The sequence below is a fragment of the Rhinatrema bivittatum genome, chromosome 6 (genome assembly GCF_901001135.1).
Source record: "Rhinatrema bivittatum chromosome 6, aRhiBiv1.1, whole genome shotgun sequence".
Lineage (NCBI taxonomy): Eukaryota > Metazoa > Chordata > Amphibia > Gymnophiona > Rhinatrematidae > Rhinatrema > Rhinatrema bivittatum.
This window is the reverse complement of record NC_042620.1, coordinates 370,789,787-370,811,334: the sequence shown is the minus strand read 5'-3', so window position 1 is coordinate 370,811,334 and position 21,548 is coordinate 370,789,787. Positions and strand designations below refer to the sequence as shown.

The 21,548-nt window shown below is 43.0% G+C and overlaps 1 protein-coding gene across 1 annotated transcript in view; it reads right to left on the bottom strand.

Moving 5' to 3' along the window:
* Positions 1-21,548, bottom strand: part of LOC115094632 (phosphatidylinositol-binding clathrin assembly protein-like) — an 818,237-nt gene that overhangs the window by 557,773 nt on the left and 238,916 nt on the right. Inside the window, 5 exon segments of the mRNA XM_029607889.1 lie at positions 8,064-8,112; positions 8,115-8,177; positions 8,329-8,367; positions 8,370-8,424; positions 9,957-10,059. Coding sequence (XP_029463749.1) covers positions 8,064-8,112; positions 8,115-8,177; positions 8,329-8,367; positions 8,370-8,424; positions 9,957-10,059 — 309 coding nt within the window.

Here is a 21,548-nt window from a genome sequence, read left to right as displayed (position 1 = left end):
CATCTCACCCCTTAACCACTCAATCCTTCCCCCTCTTTCACAGTTCCAATTTGCACAACAAGTCCGTGATCTGGGTATCATTCTCGATGGGCATTTCACACTGAAGAAATTTATCAACAACATACTAAAAGATGGCTTCTTTAAACTTCATACACTAAAAAAACTAAAACCCTTACTACACCCCCCCCGATTTCCAAACAGTGCTCCAAACCACCATCTTCGCCAAAACAGACTACTGCAACTCCCTTCTCCTCGGCCTTCCTAACAACACCATTCACCCCATTCAAATTTTACAAAACACAACAGCCCGAATCTTGACCAACTTACGCAGACACGACCATATTACACCTGTTCTAAAAGATCTACATTGGCTCCCAATAGCTTCCCGTATACAATATAAGACTCTCTCTCTCATCCACAAGGCTTTATACAATCCTGAAATGAACTGGTTTAATGAATCCTTCCGCTTACACCAGTCTAATAAGCCTACTAGATACGCACATCTCGCAACTATGCCCATCCCTTCCCCTAAACTCTACAAACTAACATCTACCAGAGCCTGTGCAATATTGATAGCCGGGCCTACCCTTTGGAACACAATGCCAGTTGAACTACGGCAAGAGGAATGCCTCAAATCGTTCAAGCGGAAACTCAAGACCTGGCTCTTCGCCAAGGCATACACCTAATTTCTCCCTTCCTCTCCACTGCCCCCCTCTTCTGGCCCTCTATCCCCTCACTTCGCCCTTCTCCTACCTTTTTCTCCCCCCTCACCTCATACACTTTTTCTCCCCCCCTCACCTCATACCTTTTCTCCCCCCCTCACCTCGTTCCCTTCCCTCTGCTCCCCCCTCTCCTCCTAGCACTCCTAAATTGCTTATATATTTACAAACCTCGTTGACTATTTAATGCAAATTTCCCCTTGTTATTCACACCCTCATTTATTCATTTGTTAATTTGTTTTATTTGTTCAATGTAAAGCGCCATGCCTGGCGCTTGTTTGTGTTACACTGTAAACCGATGTGATATCCTGGATGAATGTCGATATATAAAAATTTTAAATAAATAAATAAAATAAAAATACATGAAGGAAATATTGAGAATACCCTCAGAAGCTTCTCCCCATCTTGCAAAGATATATTATATTATGTCAAATACAGTGAATGAGGAACAAACATACCCTCTAAATGTGTCTGATCTACTTGAGGCAACTGTTGATGAGATTGTGGAAAAGAGATGTACTGTTCTTGTCAAGTTTGTATTTTCTTCAGACAGGGATACAGTCAGACTATTTCTACGGAATAGAACAGCTATTCTCACAGGACAAGCAGGATGGTAGTCCTCACATATGGGTGACATCATAGGTTGGAGCCCTGTACGGAAAACTTTTCTGTCAAAGTTTCTACAAAGCTTTGACGGACACTGGCACACTGAGTGCACTGAGCATGCTCAGCCTGCAATTATCCCTGTGAACCACAGGTGTCTCCCTCAGTCTTCTTTTTTCCGCTCTACAGTAAGCATAGCGGTTAGGAGCTCTGTGAGAAATTCTAATACTTTTTCCTCACAGAAAGACAAACTTTTCCCTACACGGGTCTCCCTCCCCGTACGTTTATTCAACGCTCGGTGAGTACTATGCCCTGTTTTTTCGGTCGGTTCCTGTCACCTTTCTGGCCTGCCAACCGATTGCGGCCTTCCCTCTCCCTGTTTTTTCAGTTAGGTACACATAGACTGCGAGTGTCCCGCTGTGACACTCTGCTTGGTTATTAGCGCTAGAGGGACAGGGATTTCCACGGTTTCCGTTGCCGCCAGGGCCCCTGTAGATTCAGGTCCTTTGATTTCCTCTGTATCCTCACGCAGTCGATGCCCCATCGCTACCCCCTTCAGACCGTCCTGGATTCTTAGATGCCATCGGTACCCATCCCCCCGCGGTACCCTGATGCCATCCTCCCTGCATCGATTCCATCGATGGCCATCGATGCCAATGCCAATTCCATCGATGCCAATGTCAATTCCATCGATGGGGTCCATGCCAAAATCGATTCCATCAGTGCCCATGTCGGTGCCATCTGTGCCCATGTCCGTGGCACGGATGCCATGCACACCATTACTGCCCGAGTCGATCCAATCGATACCGTCAACGACCATGGCCATACTGTCGATGCCCGTCTCCATACATCGATGCCCTCGACACCCACATCCTTTCCATCGGTGTCTTCGACGTTCCTATCGATGCGGTCATAGACTCCATCGATGCCGGTATAATTTTTCTGATACCAACAATGTTTTTTTCGACTATTCGATGCCACATCGTTCCCATAGATACCTACGCCAATGCCGTCAGTGCTCCGTCACTGTCATCATTTCAATGGCCGAGTCATCGAAGTTTTTTCATATACATTATTGACGATATCCTCGAGGCCACTTCGGCTGCCATCGACACCGTCAATACCAACATAGCTCTGCCACGTAATGCCCTCGCCTGAACACAGTGCTCCATACTTTGGGTTCTTATTAAAGCCCCGTATTATCCTACGACACTACATAGTGCCAGGAGCAAAGCAGGCATGCTGACAGTCCAATCGCCATGCAAGACAGCGAGGGCTTCCATCTCGGCGCTAGGGAAAGACCGGGCCGAGCACCATGGCATGCATCATCACCGACACGGTGACCGTCCGCCCAGAAGCCATCCAGCACATTGGTGCTATCCTTCTCAATGCTGGACATGCTCGGGCCGAGCAACATCACCACTGCCATCGGCACTGTTCCGCACAGTTTTGGCAGACCTTGGTGCTCCAGAAACACCAAATTGAGGTCCAAAGAATTCTGCACTGGCGTCACGAGACATCGAGCCGCTGCGACGAGGATTGGGTTCACGAGCTCGTTAATCAGCTCCCCTGTTCCCAGCGTACCCCACCATCATCGGTGCAGGATTGTGGCCCTCCGCTAATTACGGTGGAAGCGCCAGCCACGCCCAGCCTGTCTCCTCTATACCTGCGCCACCATACCAGGCATCAGATTTGAGATGACATCTACACCCACAGGCTACCCCTCGAGGATTCCTGAAATCCACGGAGCCAGCAATCTTCACCGACTCATCCTTCGGCGATCCACGTCGGAAGGTAAGTACCCACTTCTGTGGCATTCCCATTGAGATGTGTTCTCTAATTCGGACCACATGGTTCGAAACGTTCTAGGTCATGTACCGTCCAAGAACCTATTAGTGTCACATATCGCCATGCCAGCTATGTCAGCCACAATACCAGGAGAACCTCTCTATCATTTCTTTGGGATTGTATCAGGGCTTCCTCCCTTTTTTCAGCAATGAGGCTCTGTACCGATTAATGCTCTGGCTTCTGGTTCCTGCTTCAGAACCAAGTTCCAGGTGCATTCACTAATCTGCTAAATACGAAATCCAGCAAATGCTGCCTCAAGTGCAAGTCCACCTCGAAGCCTGACAACAGGGTCTCTATGTCTCCTTGTACAGCACACAGAAATGCGGGTAAGACTTTACCGCTCACACTCCCACAGGAGGTTACAGGATATCCAGATTACATCAGCCCCTCCAGTTGGACACCTCATGGTCTCCCAACTGGCCGGATATCAGAGCAGCTACCCCCACCTTGTACCAAAGTTCCCGGTACACTCCCCCAGAAGCTACATAGCGCAGAGGGGGAAGGGGGGGTTGGGGAGTTTTTAATTACACTATTCTTTCTTTCAACAGAAAGTAGTTACTCTCCACCCATCCTGGACCTCAGAAATACCAACTTTCGTCAGAAGGCACAGGTAAAATGGTATCTCTCGTTACCATGCTTCCATATCACAGTAAGCAAAATTGCTTACCTTGTAATAGGTGTTACCCCAGGACAGCAGGATGTAGTCCTCACATATGGGTGACGTCACCCATATGTGAGGACTAGCATCCTGCTTGTCCTGGGATAAAGAACATTACCTCTAATCTTTCTATGTGCTTCATGGTGAGTCAACAATATTACAATCCCAAGCTCTGCCGGTTACACCAGCTTCGCAACTGGGGTATTCATTGAATCACTACCGTTGAATACTGCTTCTCTGCGGAGTGCAACATCATTCATGCTTTTCCTTGCATGGACAGCTGCATAACCACAGTCAGTCCACGCACGGAGTTCTAACTTCTTCATGACTCACTATACATTTACTAATTGGGATTACTGTCACTGCCATAAATCCCTTATACAACACTTCTGGACACCACAGTCACAATGACCTTCCTGTCCAGCATAGGCGCAGACATTCTAATAAATTCTTACATGTCCCTGCGTGCATTTTTCCATAATCTCAGCCCCTCAATTCTTCATTGTCAGGCTATGGGGTTTTTTCACTATGTACTTTCCTCAAAGATCCAAAACTGCTATGGGTTAGATTCAGTGAAATTCCATTATCAGTGGGTCCAAGCTGTTCAACCACTTTCGTCTCTCATCTATATTGCAGATCTAGAACCTAAACCTAGTCTGATCCCGCTCATGCTCGCATTTCCTCAGGGTTGTAAGTTTGACCTAAACGCTTCTCAACCCAATATACAATCTATTCGCTCCAGGCGTAGTTTCACATAAACATCCTGGAGCTGTAGCCATGAGTTATACCCTATGCCTTCCAATACTGCCTCTACAACAAATCTTTGTGCATATAGACAGACAGCATAGGGACAATGTGCTTTCCAACCCACAACCACACACAACATCTTAGCTGCTCTGCAAGGAAGCTGCGCAGCTCTACCCTTGGCCCTTGCTCACTCCGTGCATCTTCGGGCCACTTCTCTAAGAGATTTACCGAACGCATTCAACAGACCTTCTCCATGTAGGTTCCATCCTCTCGAATGGTCTCAAACTACATGTGTGGCGAAAAAATCTTCTAGCGCTGAGGTCAACCGAACTTGCCCTCTGCATCCAAATCGAACCATACGGTGCACAGATTCTACTCCCTACACATGTTTCCAATGCGTTCCCATAGACGCCTTTCTTCCATCAAGGGCCTCTTAAATGTGTCTCTTCCGCTGCCTTTCATAGCCAGCACTCTTCTAATGCTGAACCGGGACGGGGTTCACTGTTCCTCACACCCATGTCCTGCCCGAGACCAGTATGCTTCCCATACTTCTCAATCTATCAAACCAGTAACCAATTCGCCTTCTCACCAGTCAGTCACAAACTGTAGACTTACTGATGTTCTCAGGTACTGGTAGCATCACAAAACCTTCCACACATAAATCCTACCATTCCAACTGGCATGATTTACCACATGATGCATACAAAAGGGTATTACCCTTTTTTCTACACCACTCTTTCTCTTGCTCCCTCGGATTCTGCTCCCCAGACATCCGCCACATAGGTACACCTCTGTTCCAATTGGAGTGGGGATACCCGATTAACAGTAAACCCCTTCTGAGTCAGCTTACCATGGATTATCCACTAATCAAGCCGCCTCTATTTTCTTTAGTCACGGAACCTATATCTTATCCTTATAAGTCTCATACGTTCTCCGTTCGAGCCTTTCCATTACTCTCTTTTCACAGTTTGACGTGGGAAATTTTTTCCCTAATGTCGTTTCTGCCAACAGGGTCAGTGAGTTACACACCTTGTTACATACTCATCCGACCCTGCGTTCCTCCATGACCGAGTGGTTTTTACGTATTTAACTTCCTATCTTTCTTAAGGTAGACGTTGCATCTCACCTTACTCAGAATATACTCTGCCCATTTTTCCCAACACCTCTCTCTCACCAGAGAGGGTTTTTTTCCACTTCTTGCACAGTAATAGTGCACTTGCATTCTATCTAGATCGCACTACATTCCATAGGAATTCCACCTAACTCTTTCTTTCTGTGGCAAGAGTCAAGCTGCGAGTTCCAGTGGGCAAACAGACCTATTCCTCCTAAATGACAGTCTGTATCTCTTTTTCCTACCAACAAGCAGGCATTTCACTACAACACTGTGTGTAACCACACTCTATTGCATCCGTCCCGGTCTTCATAGCTTCCCCTCGGCTGCTGCTGCTTGTACATATTTATCAGGCTGCAACCTGGAGTTCTTTCCATACCTTCGCAGCCCATTATTGCTTAGATACGACTAGCCATCATGCTCCATGTTTGGCCAGTCCGTCTACTCTTATTCTTTTCGGTTTCACTATCCAACATCTTTCCACCAACCCGTTAAGGGTTTCAGGATGCCCTCCAATCCAAATTCCACCCCCGTCATTGCGCTTTTCGGGTGCATTTGGTGCACTCTCGGGCATCCTCAGCTCAGTACTCACCCATATGTGAAGACTACCATCCTGCTTGTCCTGTGAGAAAGCAAGTGTTGCTTACCTGTAACAGGTGTTCTCACAGGACAGCAGGATGTTAGTCCTCACGAAACCCACCCGCCACCCCGCAGAGTTGGGTCTGTATACGTTTTTTACTTTTATTTTAGTTTCGCTTGCGCTTTAGCTATAAGACGAGACTGAGGGAGACACCTGTGGTTCACAGGGATAATTGCAGTGCACTCAGTATGCCAGTGTCAGTCAAAGCTTTGTAGAAACTTTAACAGAAAAGTTTTCTGTACAGGGATCCAACCTGTGATGTCACCCATATGCGAGGACTAACATCCTGCTGTCCTGTGAGAACATCTGTTACAGGTAAGCGACATTTGCTAATTTTAGAACCATCAAATTTGGATTTTTCCAGACACAGCTAGAGTGACACAATGTAGAAGGAAATAGGTTTTGGCTATGAAACAACTGGCTGAACAAAAAGGAGCACAAATGGTAGTTCGATATCCATGTAAATGTCTGTTAAGATTAAATAACGAGAGATATATCTATTATGAACCAGAAGATCTAAAAATGTTTTAGAAACAAAAAAATTACTTGGGAGCAATGTTGGCTAAACCGGTTGCCACTTAAGTAGAGAATGAGTGCTATACTTTCTCTTTCTGAAGATATATTGTCTCTATAGTAAAGCTCAAGTGTAGAAGATAGATTACTGATTATTTTATAGTAAATAGGATATCTATTGATAAACTTTATAGAAGATTGCCTTGTAAATCTACTTGATAAATATTTCAGTTCTATGTCTTTTGGTTTAGTAATGTTAAACTATTACTTATTTTGTCTTGAAAGACAATAGATACCCGCATTGTATCTTGACAGGTTATGTCAAAAATTATAAAATCATAATAAAATTAAAAAAAAAAACTTAAATCTATGTTAACATGCAAACATATGCAAAGTTACGCCACATTAATTGCCACAAAGATTGAAAATTCTGTCACAGATATTGCTAACACCTGCCGTATAAAATGTTCCACAGGAAATAGGGGATACAACTATAAGCCAATGTATACCTTAAGTTTCTTTGCTGCTTTCAATTAAATACAAATGGATATTAGATTGGCAATTTATTGTGTCTTTTATGCAAAGAATCAGCCTAACATCTACAGAAAGGAAATCTGCTTCATTAAAGTAAGGAACAATGAAGAAGCATTGTAAACTGTAAAAGATTAAAGTTTTACAAGTTCCTCCTTTGGAGTCATTCTTCCCTTACTCTTAAGACCAAAGTCATGCAACTTGTAGCTAAACAGGAATTGGGAGTTGTGAAATATTTTTTGCCACAAATCAAATTCAAGTATGTCTATCTGTTGACAAAAAGACTTGAGAGGCCAAATAAGTTTACATAAAATGACAAAGTAGAACAGTTTCTATTTACTAAGAGAACTACATACATTTATTTTGCTGGGCATAAGAAACTTTAAACAATAGCAAGTTTCAATGTAATCATTACCAAAAACTGTAAGTAACTGTATATCAGTCTAAAAGATTTCATATGGTTATCTACTATGAAGGTCGGTATAAAAAACTGTTAAATATATATATAGATATATATATATATATATATAAATGCTAGCTACTATATTATTACCTATTCTCAGGAAACTAAGTTCACAAGCCAAATGACAGATTCATTTGAGTAATTAAAAGGAATATTCAAAATGTAATATCATTTAAAGAATTTTGATGAAGGTTACTTGAGAGCCCTTATTTAATCATGGTTCTACATACCTAACAAGTTAATAATTCCCTCATTGTATGCTGCAAACAGCCTAATGGGAATCTTTTAAAGAGAAGCATGAAGCCAGCATTTATCACACCATTGGTCAGTTCATTTGGATTTGCCTGCATACAAAAAATAAAAATGGTGACATAGGTCAGAATCATAACTTCATAGAAATACTATCCTGTGGTATCTCGCCCCCAACTACATATTAATTATAGAAACACTAAAACAATCCACATGTTTTTAAATTTAAAAAAACTAAATGCTTACATCAAAGTCTAGGAGAGCATCAAGTTGGTTTCTGAATAATAGGGAGGGTTTTTCAGCAATTTTTCAGTATTCATAGTTCTCATCACTCCATCTATCCTAAAAAGCAAAATACAAATAATCCATAAAAAACAGCAGCAAAGAACATTCAAGTATACTAGTTACATGACAGAATTCTTTATTGTACGAGGGTAAGTCAGTAAGTCACAAACATACATGGGATTAATATTCATGAAATTTATTTAAATGCAAAAGATGAATTATTTACTGTGAAATATACAGAATATAGTCACAAACAGTTTTTCTGGAAAAACCAATTACTTTTCAACGTAATCGCCGTGAACATTTATACATTTGTCCCAACGTTTGAAAAGTCAGTCAAAACCTTCTGCGTAAAAGTCTTTTGGCTGGCATCGTAACCAGCGCTTCACCTCTTGTTCCACTTCTTCATCGCTGGTGAAATGTTTACCACCGAGATGGCTTTTCAGTTTGGCACCCAGCAATTTTCACTTGTTTGGCAAATCTGGACTGTATGGTGGATGTTCAAGAACTTCCCAGTGCAGATTCGCAATTGTCTGACAAGTCTCATTCAAAGTGTGTAGTCTGGCATTATCGTGAAGAATCAGCACTCCTCTTTTTTCCAGATCTGGGTGTTTTCTACGAATAGCTCCTTTAAGCTTTAATAGAGTAGCACAGTAGGAAGCCAAATTAACAGATTCACCACGCTTCTGAAAACTGGTTAGAGTATCCCATCTCGGTCCCAAAACACAGTCAACATCACCTTTCCTGCAGAAGGCACAAGCTTGAACTTTCTCGGTGTCTGTGATAGTGGATGCTTCCACTGCATGGAATCGCGTTTCGCTTCTGGTTGATAGTGGTGCACCCACGATTCGTCACCAGTAACAATACGTGCCATCATTGATTCACTTCCGTTTGCATAACGGCAGAGATTTTCCAAACAGACACCCATCCAGTTGTTCTTATTGTCTTCGGTCAGCTGTTTGGGAACCCATCTTGCACAGACTTCGCGAAAGTTCAATGCATCGTGCACTAAGGAATATGCTAATCCGTGAGAACACCCAATTTCTTTGGCAACTTCGTCAATTGTTACCCTCCGGTTAGCGCAAACCATCTCTTCAATCTGCTTCACAGTTGCCTCTGTCGCAATCTCTACAGGTCGACCAGGTCTGGTTTCGTCATTCACGTTGGCACGTCCTTGTGCAAATTTATCGGTCCAGTTATAAATTGCTTTACGCGAGAGACATTCTCTCCATATAATGGATACATTTCTTTATGAATGTCTTTTTGCCACTAAGCCCTTAGCCCATAAAAATCGTACAACAGCACGCTGTTCTTCGACCGTACAATCTGTCAACACGGCAGCCATTTTCCTTGTGTACATAGCCCCTGCGCAAGCACAGTTTAAATAACTATTTATGTACATAAGCACTTCTAAGGTGCTGCCATCTATGGAATATGACAACATTACAGATATATGTTTTATTACCTTAGTAGAGAGATTTGTGACTTACTTACTGACTTACCCTCGTAAATACATTACTGACTGAAGTTATAACAAACAAAAGGTACTTTATTGTTCCAAATACTGAAAAATTCAAAAAATGTCATACCCTCTTTTCATTTTGCTGAAGTCAACTGCTACAAGTCTGTAGGAAAGTGCTTTTTCATTCAAGTATCTGCTGTATCGCCTGATGAAAGTAGACATATCATAGCCTGAAACAGTTTGCATAATGGATTAATTTCAAAAGAATACAGCATTTTTCTTCATCCATAGTGGTATTCTGTTTGGTATTCAGTTCCTAAAACTAGTAGAGTGAGGAATCAATCTGAGGAGATGTTTCAGCGCGACCTAACGAGATTTCTGGAAGATTCAAATATTAAGATAATTGACTGGGGAACTCTGTTAGTGACCTTTTTCTCAATTAAAGATTTGAATAAAATTATGAAAAGTTACTTTAACAGATTTCCCATTCTTTTTCTGGAGAAACCAATTAAAATTTTTCCAGATTTATCTGTGATTACACAGAAAAAACGGAAAATTTTTATATCTCTTCGTCAAGAGATATTATCTCTAGGTTTCTCCTTTAAATTGCGGTTTCCTTGCAAATGTTTTATTAATAAACAAGATGAATCTTATTTTTTTTCTCCCCGATCAACTTAAGTTATTTATTGAACAAAGGAAGGGTCAACCCCCTACATCTTCTCCGATAGTCCAGTAAGGGTAAAAGTAATATTAAAGGTATAGGGTTTGCCACCTGGTTTTTTCTTATAATACATTTTTTTCTGATTATTCTCCCATTGTTTTCTCGTACTGGAGATTCAAGTAGCTCTCCAATTGATTGATATGGAAATAAGATAAAGCTTATATTGGTTTTCTGAAATTTTTATCTTTATGTATCTTTGACTCTTATCTTATGCATTCTTTTAAATACAATGAATGAAAATTGTATTCTGAAAATGAGAAATAAAGAATTAAAAAAAAAAAAGAAATCAAAATGTGATCTTTCTTTGGCTCAGACATGGTATCAGCACCCAGTACTCCCAACACTTCAACGTCTGGGAAATCAGCTGGTATCTCAACTCTTATGAATAAGACACAATATACAGCTCCTGCCCCAAGAAATTTCCCCATCCTCCAGGGAGTAAGAATCAGCTTCATCATCCGTGCCATCCAGGTCCCTAACTGCGTGACCCGCAGCGGATCTACACATATTCAGACAATTACCTACAGCACAGGCGCGTGGAAATCCGCAGCCTGAATTCCTGATCTGTTAAGACTGGTCAGGGCCCATCGACTGCGCCTGAAGAAAGAGCTGCAGCTCTTTAAAAAATTCCACCCAAGAAAAGGCAGAGGGGGTCTATGCCAAATCTAGGAGGCGGTCGACCGCCCACTGAACTACCTTCCCCTGCTAACAAGTTAGGGAAGCCCCAACTTCAGGCAAAATCTCTGGCAACTTTTTTTCCATTTCCACATCATGCTGGGAATGACCAGGCTTAGCAAAATCTGACTGGGACAATTCTCCCCGAGCCTCCAAACAGTGCTGACACAAGTTAGAGGGGACACCAGGCTAAGATGCCCGAATATGGCAAGCAACACAAAGGGTAAGGCACTTAGGCTTCTTGGCTATCGGCGCCATAGAGTTGTCAGTATGCTCCAAAAGGCATCTGAGAACTGTGCGCGCCCAGCTATGCTCACAATAGGCACTTGAAAAAAAGTTAGGCGCTCAAAAATTAGGTGCGCAATGTACTATTCAGGTAGACGCACAAACTAAGCCCCCACCCGAGCACTCACTGTCTGTATGCAACTTGAGAGCCCACCTAGGTGCCCTTAAGCGCACTACTGAGCATCCACATAGGTGCCCTTACGTACCCAACCGAGCGCCCAGCTAGGCAAGCAACTAGACGCACAGCCACGCAGGCAAGCACGAACCTACATACCTGAAGAGAGCAGCCTTATGGGCAGAGAAAAACACGCAAATGCCACCGTGGCTTATCATGTAGTGAACAATCCAGGCCTGAGTGTAGGGCCTAGCCCAGAAGGCTGCTCAATCCGCCAAGCTGCCAGAGTCCTCAAGCTACCCCAGAAGTGGGAATGGACATTGGACTGCAGCGCCAAGCACGGAGACCAGAGGAATCTCTAAAGTCAACTTCCTCTGTTTTGTTTTTTTGTTTGGTTTTTTTTTTTTATTACTCTGTACCTGAGCTCAGCCCATCCTGGCTGCGTACAGAATCTGTCTCCGGCTGCAGGGGAAGAGGACACAGACCTTCACCACTGTGCATGGCTTCCTGTGCCTGCTTGCCTTTCAGCTGTTTTTCTTTGTTACTTTTTTTTTGGGGGGGGGCGGTGGGTGTTACAGCTAAGTCCATGCGGCACAAACCAGCTACTGGACCAAGGTACTGATCTGAGGGAGAGATCCGAAGATATCACTTCAGGAAACTCAGCTGATGACCATAAGGTATCACCACAGTAGAGTGGGGCAATAAACTTTTCATGCAATCCCCAGTAGGGAGATGCTCGTCCACCATCTGCTGGAGACGGAGAATACTGGCAAGCTAATCTCAGTGAAAAGGTATATGTACTGTGATGTCAGCTTTGCTCCATCTCCATCTGCTGGTAGAGGTGCATAACAATGGTGTGGATCCACCTATCTAGTCAGGTTTTCAGGCACTAGCTGAAAAGTATACATAGGTATGGAGAACACTAATAAATTATAAAATGTTACATATTGGGGAATTTCAGTGAGGCAATGTACCTATGAAGACATGGATTAGGATAGCTCTGTGAAAAACCCTCTTGTGTTTTGTTCACAGCAGTCAAATCAAATCATTTGCTATCTTTATCTTTTTTAGTAGTCAAGCATGCCATATGGACAGATTTATAACTAAATCAATAAGGGATATGAACATGAAAGAACCAAAAACATAAGGACTTAAGCAAGTAGAAAACAAAAAGGTGCTGGAGGAAGTAAAAGGAGAAAGGGAAAATGTTGTAGCTGTAGTATCCGATATGGTGGCAAGCATTTCTAAATGTGTATCTGTGGCATTCGAAGATCAGCTCAGCAAACTCCAATCTGCAATGGATGAGATAAAAGATGGCTTTGACATGCAGTCTCAAAGAACAGTAACTGCTGAGCAAACGATTGCAACACAAGAAGACTGCACACTGCATAGATATATACAGCTTGCATCTCTCAAAAAACAGAATGAGATGCTACTGGAAAAATTTGAGGATCAGGAAAACCGAAGACAGTAAAAGAAAATGATTTGGTTAATTTAAAGCAGTGGCACTGGAGGATTTGGGTCTATACCCCGAGGGAGAACTGGTAAGGTGTGAGTTGGTGCACTACATAGGTGCCCTTCATGAAAATATGGGTCGGCCTATACCAGTCATTGCTCAAGTTTTAAACTGGGTTGACAAGGGGAAGATCTTACCAGCTTACAGAGCAAAAGGTATGCTCATGTATGAGAGCAATAAACTTATTTAATGATTGGATTGTGCAACAGTAGCTGCTCAGAAGAAAGAATTGTTAGTAGTGTGCTCAGAGCTATTTTAAAAAGGCATTAGATATGCATTACTCTTTCCAGCCAAACTGCAGATTCAGTACAAGAATTTTTGCCAACTACAGAGCAAACACCGGGGAACACAATTTTCGTTGAGTTGAATCTGACACTTGTTTTTGACTAACTTGACATCTGAATCCAAAAATCACCCCAGTTTTTCTCTATCATGTCAACTTTTTAAGGTTAAGGATACCCTCCATTGTCCCAAAAATCACACAAAATGTACATACAAAGGAAATAAAGAATAAATAAACAGCATATTCAGGTAATTTTGAGCTATTTTATTCATACAAATGTTATATATTGTTACAAGTAGTAAAGTTCTGCTACCAAACATACATATTAATGAAAAAATTTAAGCTTATAGCTTTTCCGGCTGTGAACAATCTCGCCTGATAAGAACATAAGAAATTGCCATGCTGGGTCAAACCAAGGGTCCATCAAGCCCAGTGTCCTGTTTCCAACAGAGGCCAAAGCAGGCCACAAGAACCTGGCAATTACCCAAACACTAAGAAGATCCCATGCTACTGATGCAATTAATAGCAGTGGCTATTCCCTAAGTAAACTTGATTAATAGCAGTTAATGAGCTTCTCCTCCAAGAACTTATCCAAACCTTTTTTGAACCCAGCTACACTAACTGCACTAACCACCATCCTCTGGCAACAAATTCCAGAGCTTTATTGTGCATTGAGTGAAAAAGAATTTTCTCTGATTAGTCAAATGTGCTACTTGCTAACTTCATGGAATGCCCCCTAGTCCTTCTATTATTCGAAAATGTAAAGAACCAATTCACATCTATTCATTCAAGACCTCTCATGATCTTAAAGACCTCTATCATATCCCCCCCTCAGCCGTCTCTTCTCCAAGCTGAACAGCCCTAACCTCTTCAGCCTTTCCTCATAGGGGAGCTGTTCCATCCCATTTATCATTTTGGTTGCCCTTCTCTGTACCTTCTCCATCGCAATTATGTTCAATAGTCAGCCATCATATGTATATCCCATCTACCCTGATACGGTGCGTCCATGACCTTCAAAATCTTGGTGGAATTGTTCACCTTGCTCATCACTGACTGCACCAAGGTATTTTGGGAAGTCAGCAAGATGGCTATGCAGAAAATGCACCTTGATGCTCATGTTGCAACGAAGCATTTTGAAGCTCTCCAAGGGTTTCTGGACAATTTTGGTGTAATTCTGTGCTCATGTATTCCAAGAAAGTCCTTGACAAGGTTTTTGAATGACAACCAAGCATTCTTTAGGAGTACTGTCATTGTCCCGATGAAATGTTCATCTTTAATGAACTGCCGAATCTGTGGACCATCAAACACACTGGCCTTTATATTTTCAAATGACAGGCTAGGAAATGCCAAAATGAGATACTTGAAGCAGTCTCCTTCAGTTAGCAAAACTTTAACAAATTGCTTCATGAGACCCAGTTTTATGTGCAGAGGTGGGACTTTAATGTTCTTTCTGTCATCAAGTGGCTCATGTAGAATGTTTGGATCACCAGGTTAGAGGTCAGAACTTGGGAGGCCAATTCGACTGCACCCAATGCTTCTCATGAGCTCTGCTGTCCCAGATACATAGAAACAGGGATACTTGATGTATTCGCGTTGCTGACCAAGAAGGAAGCAGACCATTTTAAGGTCAACACAGATGATCCAATTGTGCTTGTGATATTGCAACAGAGCAATGACTCTTTATGTCTTCATAGTTTTCACGAAAACAAACTGAATGGCCAATTGGAACTGCACCAAATAAATTGCCATTGTGGAGAAGGACACACTTCAAGCTCCGCTTTGAGCTATCAATGAACAGTTGCCATTCAGTTGCATTATAGATTGGAATTCCCAATTCCTCCATTAAACCATGTATGTTATGGCAATAGACAAAGCCATCGTCACTTCAAAAGTACTACAGAAATGCACTCTCTCTTGATCAAAAGTAGGATACCTGCGCTCCTTTTTCAAGCAATTTTTCTTGTGCAGTCTTGATGCTAGGAGTTCTGAAGCCTTTTTGGATAGTCCCAAATCTCGTGCCATATCATTCAACTCATGCTGATCAAATCCCTTACGAACTGAGTCATCTTCAATTTCAAAATCTTCATCATTACTGTCACTTAGTTCTTCACCATACTTCTGTTTTTTGAAAGAGGGTAGTCCAATGAAAACTGGCACTGGGATTTCAGCTGAAAGAAGCACTGGGCTTATAGCTGATGATAGACCAGGATACTCTATTTTACATTTATTTTTCTTGTTATATCCTGACATTTTCACTACACAAAAGTAAAAGTCACTTGAATGATATCTGGGCTCTCGCCAAACCATAGGTATACGAAATGGCAATTTATGACGTATTCCCTTCGTCCACATCCATAAACTCTCGACACACTGCTTGCACACCTTGTGAGGGTCCCAACTTATCTTGATCACCAAGTTTTACTTTAAAATATGCAAAATAGGCTTGCCTGACAAATGCACTGTTTGTCCTTTGACTGGGAATGGTGTGAAACTGCCACAGATATAACAAAAAGAATCAGGGTTGTTTAGGCACTTACGATGAGAAATAGCAGAGGCAGACATGATCTGAAGGAAAGGAAATAAGTACGTATGTAAATAAAATAAAAAATTCTGCTAACTCCATGTATACAGAAAAGAAGTCTGACTACACTTCGGAATACGATTCACAATATAGAGCGGCACACAACCTCTCACCACACTGTCTAATGTGTAACTGAATAGCCTAGACAAGTATGAACCTGTCGCTAGTCTCCAAGGTCGTCCCCCACCCCTCCCTACTCTAGGGAGGTTTGCTCTCAGCCAACAGGAAAGCACTAGTGCTTCCTTCAATCTAGGCTCGAACCAGCCTAGAGTGGTCGCATTAAGGGGGTCATTTATCAAAGTGCTATATGGGTAACATCAAGCTAGGTTGAGAGAACATTGCACAAATCTCATCTTTGGTTGAATTTCCTCACTCCGAAGGTCAACAAATCTTCACAAGAGTGCATTGTTCTGTTCATAAATCGCACTCTGAATGTCAAAGTGGCCCCTAACCCCTACACTAATACCTAAACCTCACCACGAGTAACTAGATGGGCCTCCTATACAGGTATAAATACCTACTTAGTATGAGGGCCTTAAAGCTAGGTGCTCTCTCTCTCTCTCTCCCCCCCCCCTCCCCCCAAGTGGTCGTAGGTAGGAATTACAATTCTGGCATCGCAAATTGTGAAAAAGTTATCGCAGTTTGCAGTAATACCTTTGCGAAGCGCTAAGAGAGCGCACTTTGCAATAAACAGCCTAGTACCATAAAACATGCCCCTTTTCCTATCGCATGCAATATTTAGTACATTTTGATAAAACCAAGCCTAAGATAGGCTGTAGAGAAAAAACTTGACGTGATAGAAAACTAACTGCAGTTTTGAAATCAGCATGCCTATTTAAGTCTAAAACAGCTGAAAAATTGAACTCAACAGGAATTATGTTAAAAATTGTTCCACAGTGAAATTAATGAGCACATGCAAAAAAAATACAGCAGAATGCACACATGGTGTGAGCAGAACCATAATGCTGGATTAATTGTTCAAGCATATGCCCAAGTGCATTCGCAAGTTATGGTTGATGTTTTTGTGTATCAGTTGCACTGAACACATATAACTTGCAACAATCTGTAAAAATGGTGCACTATCTTAAACGAGCACTCCCCAGAGTAGATAAAGAAAGTCTATGACATCTAAAGAGCATTGCAAGAGCAGTATACCAAGGACCAAAGCAGGAACTGAACTGTTGTGTATAGAGCTGCTCTCTATTTTCCAGGCCTTCAAAGGGGGACATATATGACCATATGATACTGGGCAATGTTACTACTCATTCATAATGGAGAAATTACTTACCTGATAATTTCGTTTTCCTTAGTGCAAACAGATGGACTCAGGACCAATGGGTACAGTGTGCTCCTGACAGCAGTTGGAGACGGAGTCAGATTTCAATCTGATGTCAGCACTACATATTCCCGTGCAGGAAGCTCTGCTCTTCAATATTCTCCTGGAAAAGCAATAGTGCATATATGTGTGTTTCGATAACTTGATTAACTTGAACTAGTTGACGTGAATTGTAGCTGGAGACCGCCAGTGTCATCAACCGACAAACACCGACACCCGGTAACTATGGGTGTCTTAACTAAGGGTAAGTATGGCTTACCCGTGCTTGTCTTGTTCTTGAGGATTGTCACCCGAAGTTTCTGTATGTTCAGGCAGCCATGGGCAGGATACCGAGTCCATCTGTCTACACTAAAGAAAAGCAAAATTGCTTACCTTGTAATAGGTGTTATCCCAGGACAGCAGGATGTAGTCCTCACATATGGGTGACATCAGTAATGCAGCCCTATGTACGGAAAAACTTCTTTCAAAGTTTCTATGAAACTTTTGACTGGCACCAGAGTGCCTACTGAGCATGCCCAGCATGACATGATATTCCCTGCCACAGGGGTCTCCCTTCAGTCGGTTTTGTAGCAATTAGAGTTAGCCAAAAATAAAATAATAAAACGTATCGGACCCAACTCCGCGGGGTGGCGGGTGGGTTTCGTGAGAACTACATCCTGCTGTCCTGGGATAACACCTATTACAAGGTAAGCAATTTTGCTTTATCCCAGGACAAGCAGGATGCTAGTCCTCACATATGGGTAATTAGCAAGCTAGAGGCTGAGTCATTTGGGATTGAGGCAACAGTGAAGTATTGTTGTTGAAATGAATCAGCCGAAGATCACAGCAGGTTGGATGTAGAAGGAGTTGGGATTACACTGGAAACAAGTTCTTTAAGACAGATTGTCCATAGGCTGAATCTCGTCTTCCTTCTTTGTCTAAACAATAGTGAGCTGCAAAGGTGTGAAGAGAACTCCATGTTGCTGCTTTACAAATGTCCAGAATAGGTACAGAGCAAAGGTGTGCTACTGAGGTTGACATCGCTCTAACTGAATGTGCTTTTACTCACCCTTGAAGAGTAAGGCCTGCTTTCTCATAACAAAACTGTATGCAATCTGCTAGCCAATTTGACAAATTATGTTTACCCACTGGTTTACCTGGTTTGTTTGGATCATAGGATACAAAGAGTTGACTGGATTTCCTTTGGACTGTAGTGCGGTTTAAGTAGAAGGATAGAGCCCGCTTACAGTCCAAGGTATGTAAGGCTCTTTCTCCTTGGTGAGAGTGAGGCCTTGGAAAGAATGTTGGTAAAACTATAGATTGGTTCAGGTGGAATTCCGTGACTACTATTGGAAGGAATTTAGGATGAGTACGGAGGACCACCCTGTCATGTAGGAACTTTGTAAAAGTTTCGTATGTGACAAGAGCTTGTAGTTCACTGACTCTTCTAGCTAATGTAATGGCTATGAGGAAGACAGTTTTCCATGTAAGATATTTAAGGTCACAGGTATCTATGGGTTCGAATGGGGAACGCATGAGCCTGGTTAATACTACGTTCAGGTCCCATTGTATGCTTGGGGAATGAAGTGGAGGTTTAAGGTGAGTTAAGCCTTTCATAAATTTACTGACGAGAGGCTGTATAGAGATAGGTGTATCTCCCAGCTTGTTATGGTAAGCTGAGATTGTACTCAAATGTACTCTTACAGAAGAAGTCCGAAGACCAGAGTCTGAAAGATGGTATAGATAATCAAGTAGTGAGGTAATGGGGCAAGTGAAGGGATCTAAAGATTTCTGAGTGCACCATACAGTAAACCATTTCCATTTATAGGAATAATTCTTTCTAGTGGAAGGTTTACGGGAAGCTATCAGCACTTGAGATATATTGGTTGGAAGGTTGAGTGGTTATAGGATCAAGCTTTCAACATCCATGCTGTCAGGGACAGTGATTGAAGGTTGGGGTGGCGCAAGCGACCCTGATCCTGAGTTATGAGAGTGGGTGCTACTCCCAGACGAATTGGATCCCTGACTGAGAGGTCTAGTAGTGTGGGAAACCATACTTGTCGAGGCCAGTATGGGGCTATGAGTATCATGGTCCCTCTGTCTTGTTGTAGCTTCACTAGAGTTTTGGTTATGAGCGGTATCGGTGGATACGCGTATAACAGGCCTGAGTTCCAATGGCGAGCAAAGGCGTCCTTTGGTAGGCTGTTCTCCTGTTGTAACAGGGAGCAGTAATTGTTCACTTTGTAGTTCAGATGAGATGCAAAGAGATCTATTGTTGGTTGACCCCAGCGCTGGAAGATCTTGGTTGCTATCATTGGATCCAAGGACCACTCGTGTCGTTGGAATTGACGACTGAGGCGATATGCTATTATGTTGCGGATGCCCGCCAGGTAAGTGGCTCGTAGAAGAATGGAGTGAGCTAGGGCCCAGTCCCAAATCTGAGCTGCTTCTTGGCAAAGGAGGTAGAAACCTGTCCCCCCTTGTTTGTTCATGTACCACATGGCTACTGTGTTGTCCGTTTGGATCAGAACAGTTTTGTGAGAAAGGCAGTCCTTGAATGCATGTAGCGCATAACGTATAGCTCGAAGCTCTAGGAAGCTTATTTGGAAAGAGGCTTCGGCTTTTGTCCACGTCCCTTGGGTCTTGAGATGGCCAATGTGTGCTCCCCAACCTAAGGTGGACGCATCCGTAGTTAATGTGACTTGTGGAACTGGTTGCTGGAAAGGTATAGACCCTTGAGCAAATTGTTCATTGATGTCACCAGGGGAGGGAGGATTGTAGGTCCTGTGTTGTCCAAATGGGAGTGGACAATGGTTGAATGGCTTGAATCCATTGTGATTTGAGTGTCCATTGCAGTAGTCGCATGGTCAATCTGGCCATGGGAGTGACGTGAACTGTGGAGGCCATGTGTCCGAGTAGGGTGAGGCACTGATGAGCTGTAACTTGAGATTGATTTCGGAGAGAGTGTGCCAGGAGGACAAGTGTTTGAGCATGGTCTCTTGGAAGAAAAGCTTTTGCTATGATGGTGTTTAAATCTGCACCTATGAATTGTAGTAGGTGAGATGGTGTGAGATGGGATTTTGGATAGTTGATGAGAAATCCCAGTGAGTGAAGCAAGTGGACTGTGAGCTTGAGAGAATTGAGAGCTCCTTCTTTTGTTTGACTTCTGATGAGCCAATCGTCCAGATAAGGGAACACATGCACCTTTTGCTTGTGAAGATGTGCCACCACTACTGCCAGACACTTTGTGAACACTCGAGGGCGCTGAGGCCTAGGCCGAATGGCAGTACTCTGTATTGAAATGCTGACCTTTGACCAGGAATCGCAGGTACTGGTGATGAGGCGGAAAGATGGGAATGTGAGCGTATGCGTCTTGAAGATCCAGAGAGCAGAGCCAATCTCCTTTTTGAAGGAGAGGTAGCACGGTGCCTAACGACACCATTCTGAATTTTTCTTTTTTGAGAAATTTGTTGAGATTCCTGAAGTCCAGGATAGGACGTAGGCTTCCTGTTTTCTTTGGAATGAGGAAATAGCAGGAGTAGAATCCTCTGCCCTGCTGAGGGCCGGGGACTGGTTCTATGGCCCTGGCTCTCAGAAGGGTGGATAATTCTGTTTGTAGAAATTTTGGAATGTTTGATTCACTGTCCAAGATGAGAGTGGTGGATTTTCTTTTGGTACAGTGAGAAAAATCTAACCGGTAACCGTGGGCTGTTATGGAAAGAACCCATTGGGTCTGTGGTTATGGAGGTCCAGGTGTGATGGAAATTGGTTACACCGACCTCCTACAGGTAGGTGTGGAAGTGGATTGGTGGGTTGGTTGCTGCTCTCTGATTCTTTTCAAAAACCTGAAGTTGAAGCAGTTTGAGGAGGCGGTTGGGGCCTTGCAGCTAGCTTGTGGACGCTGAGCTGGGCAAGAAGGCCTTGTTCGGTTTGATGGGGGATAGTATCGGCGCTGGCGATAGTAAGGGCGCCTTATATCTCGTCTAGGAGGTCTTCTAACCGGAGGTTGAGTCTCCTGTGGCAGCAAGGAGAGTTGCTTGAGCGTCTCGGTATGATCTTTAATGGTCGCAACTGCTTCCTTGACTTTGTCGCCAAAAAGATTATCCCCTAAACAGGGAAGGTCTGCTAGCCTTTCTTGTACCTCAGGGCGGAGATCGGATGCCCTAAGCCAGGCCCATCTACGTGCTGTTATGCCAGAAGCCGAGAGTCTTGCTGCAGTTTCAAAACT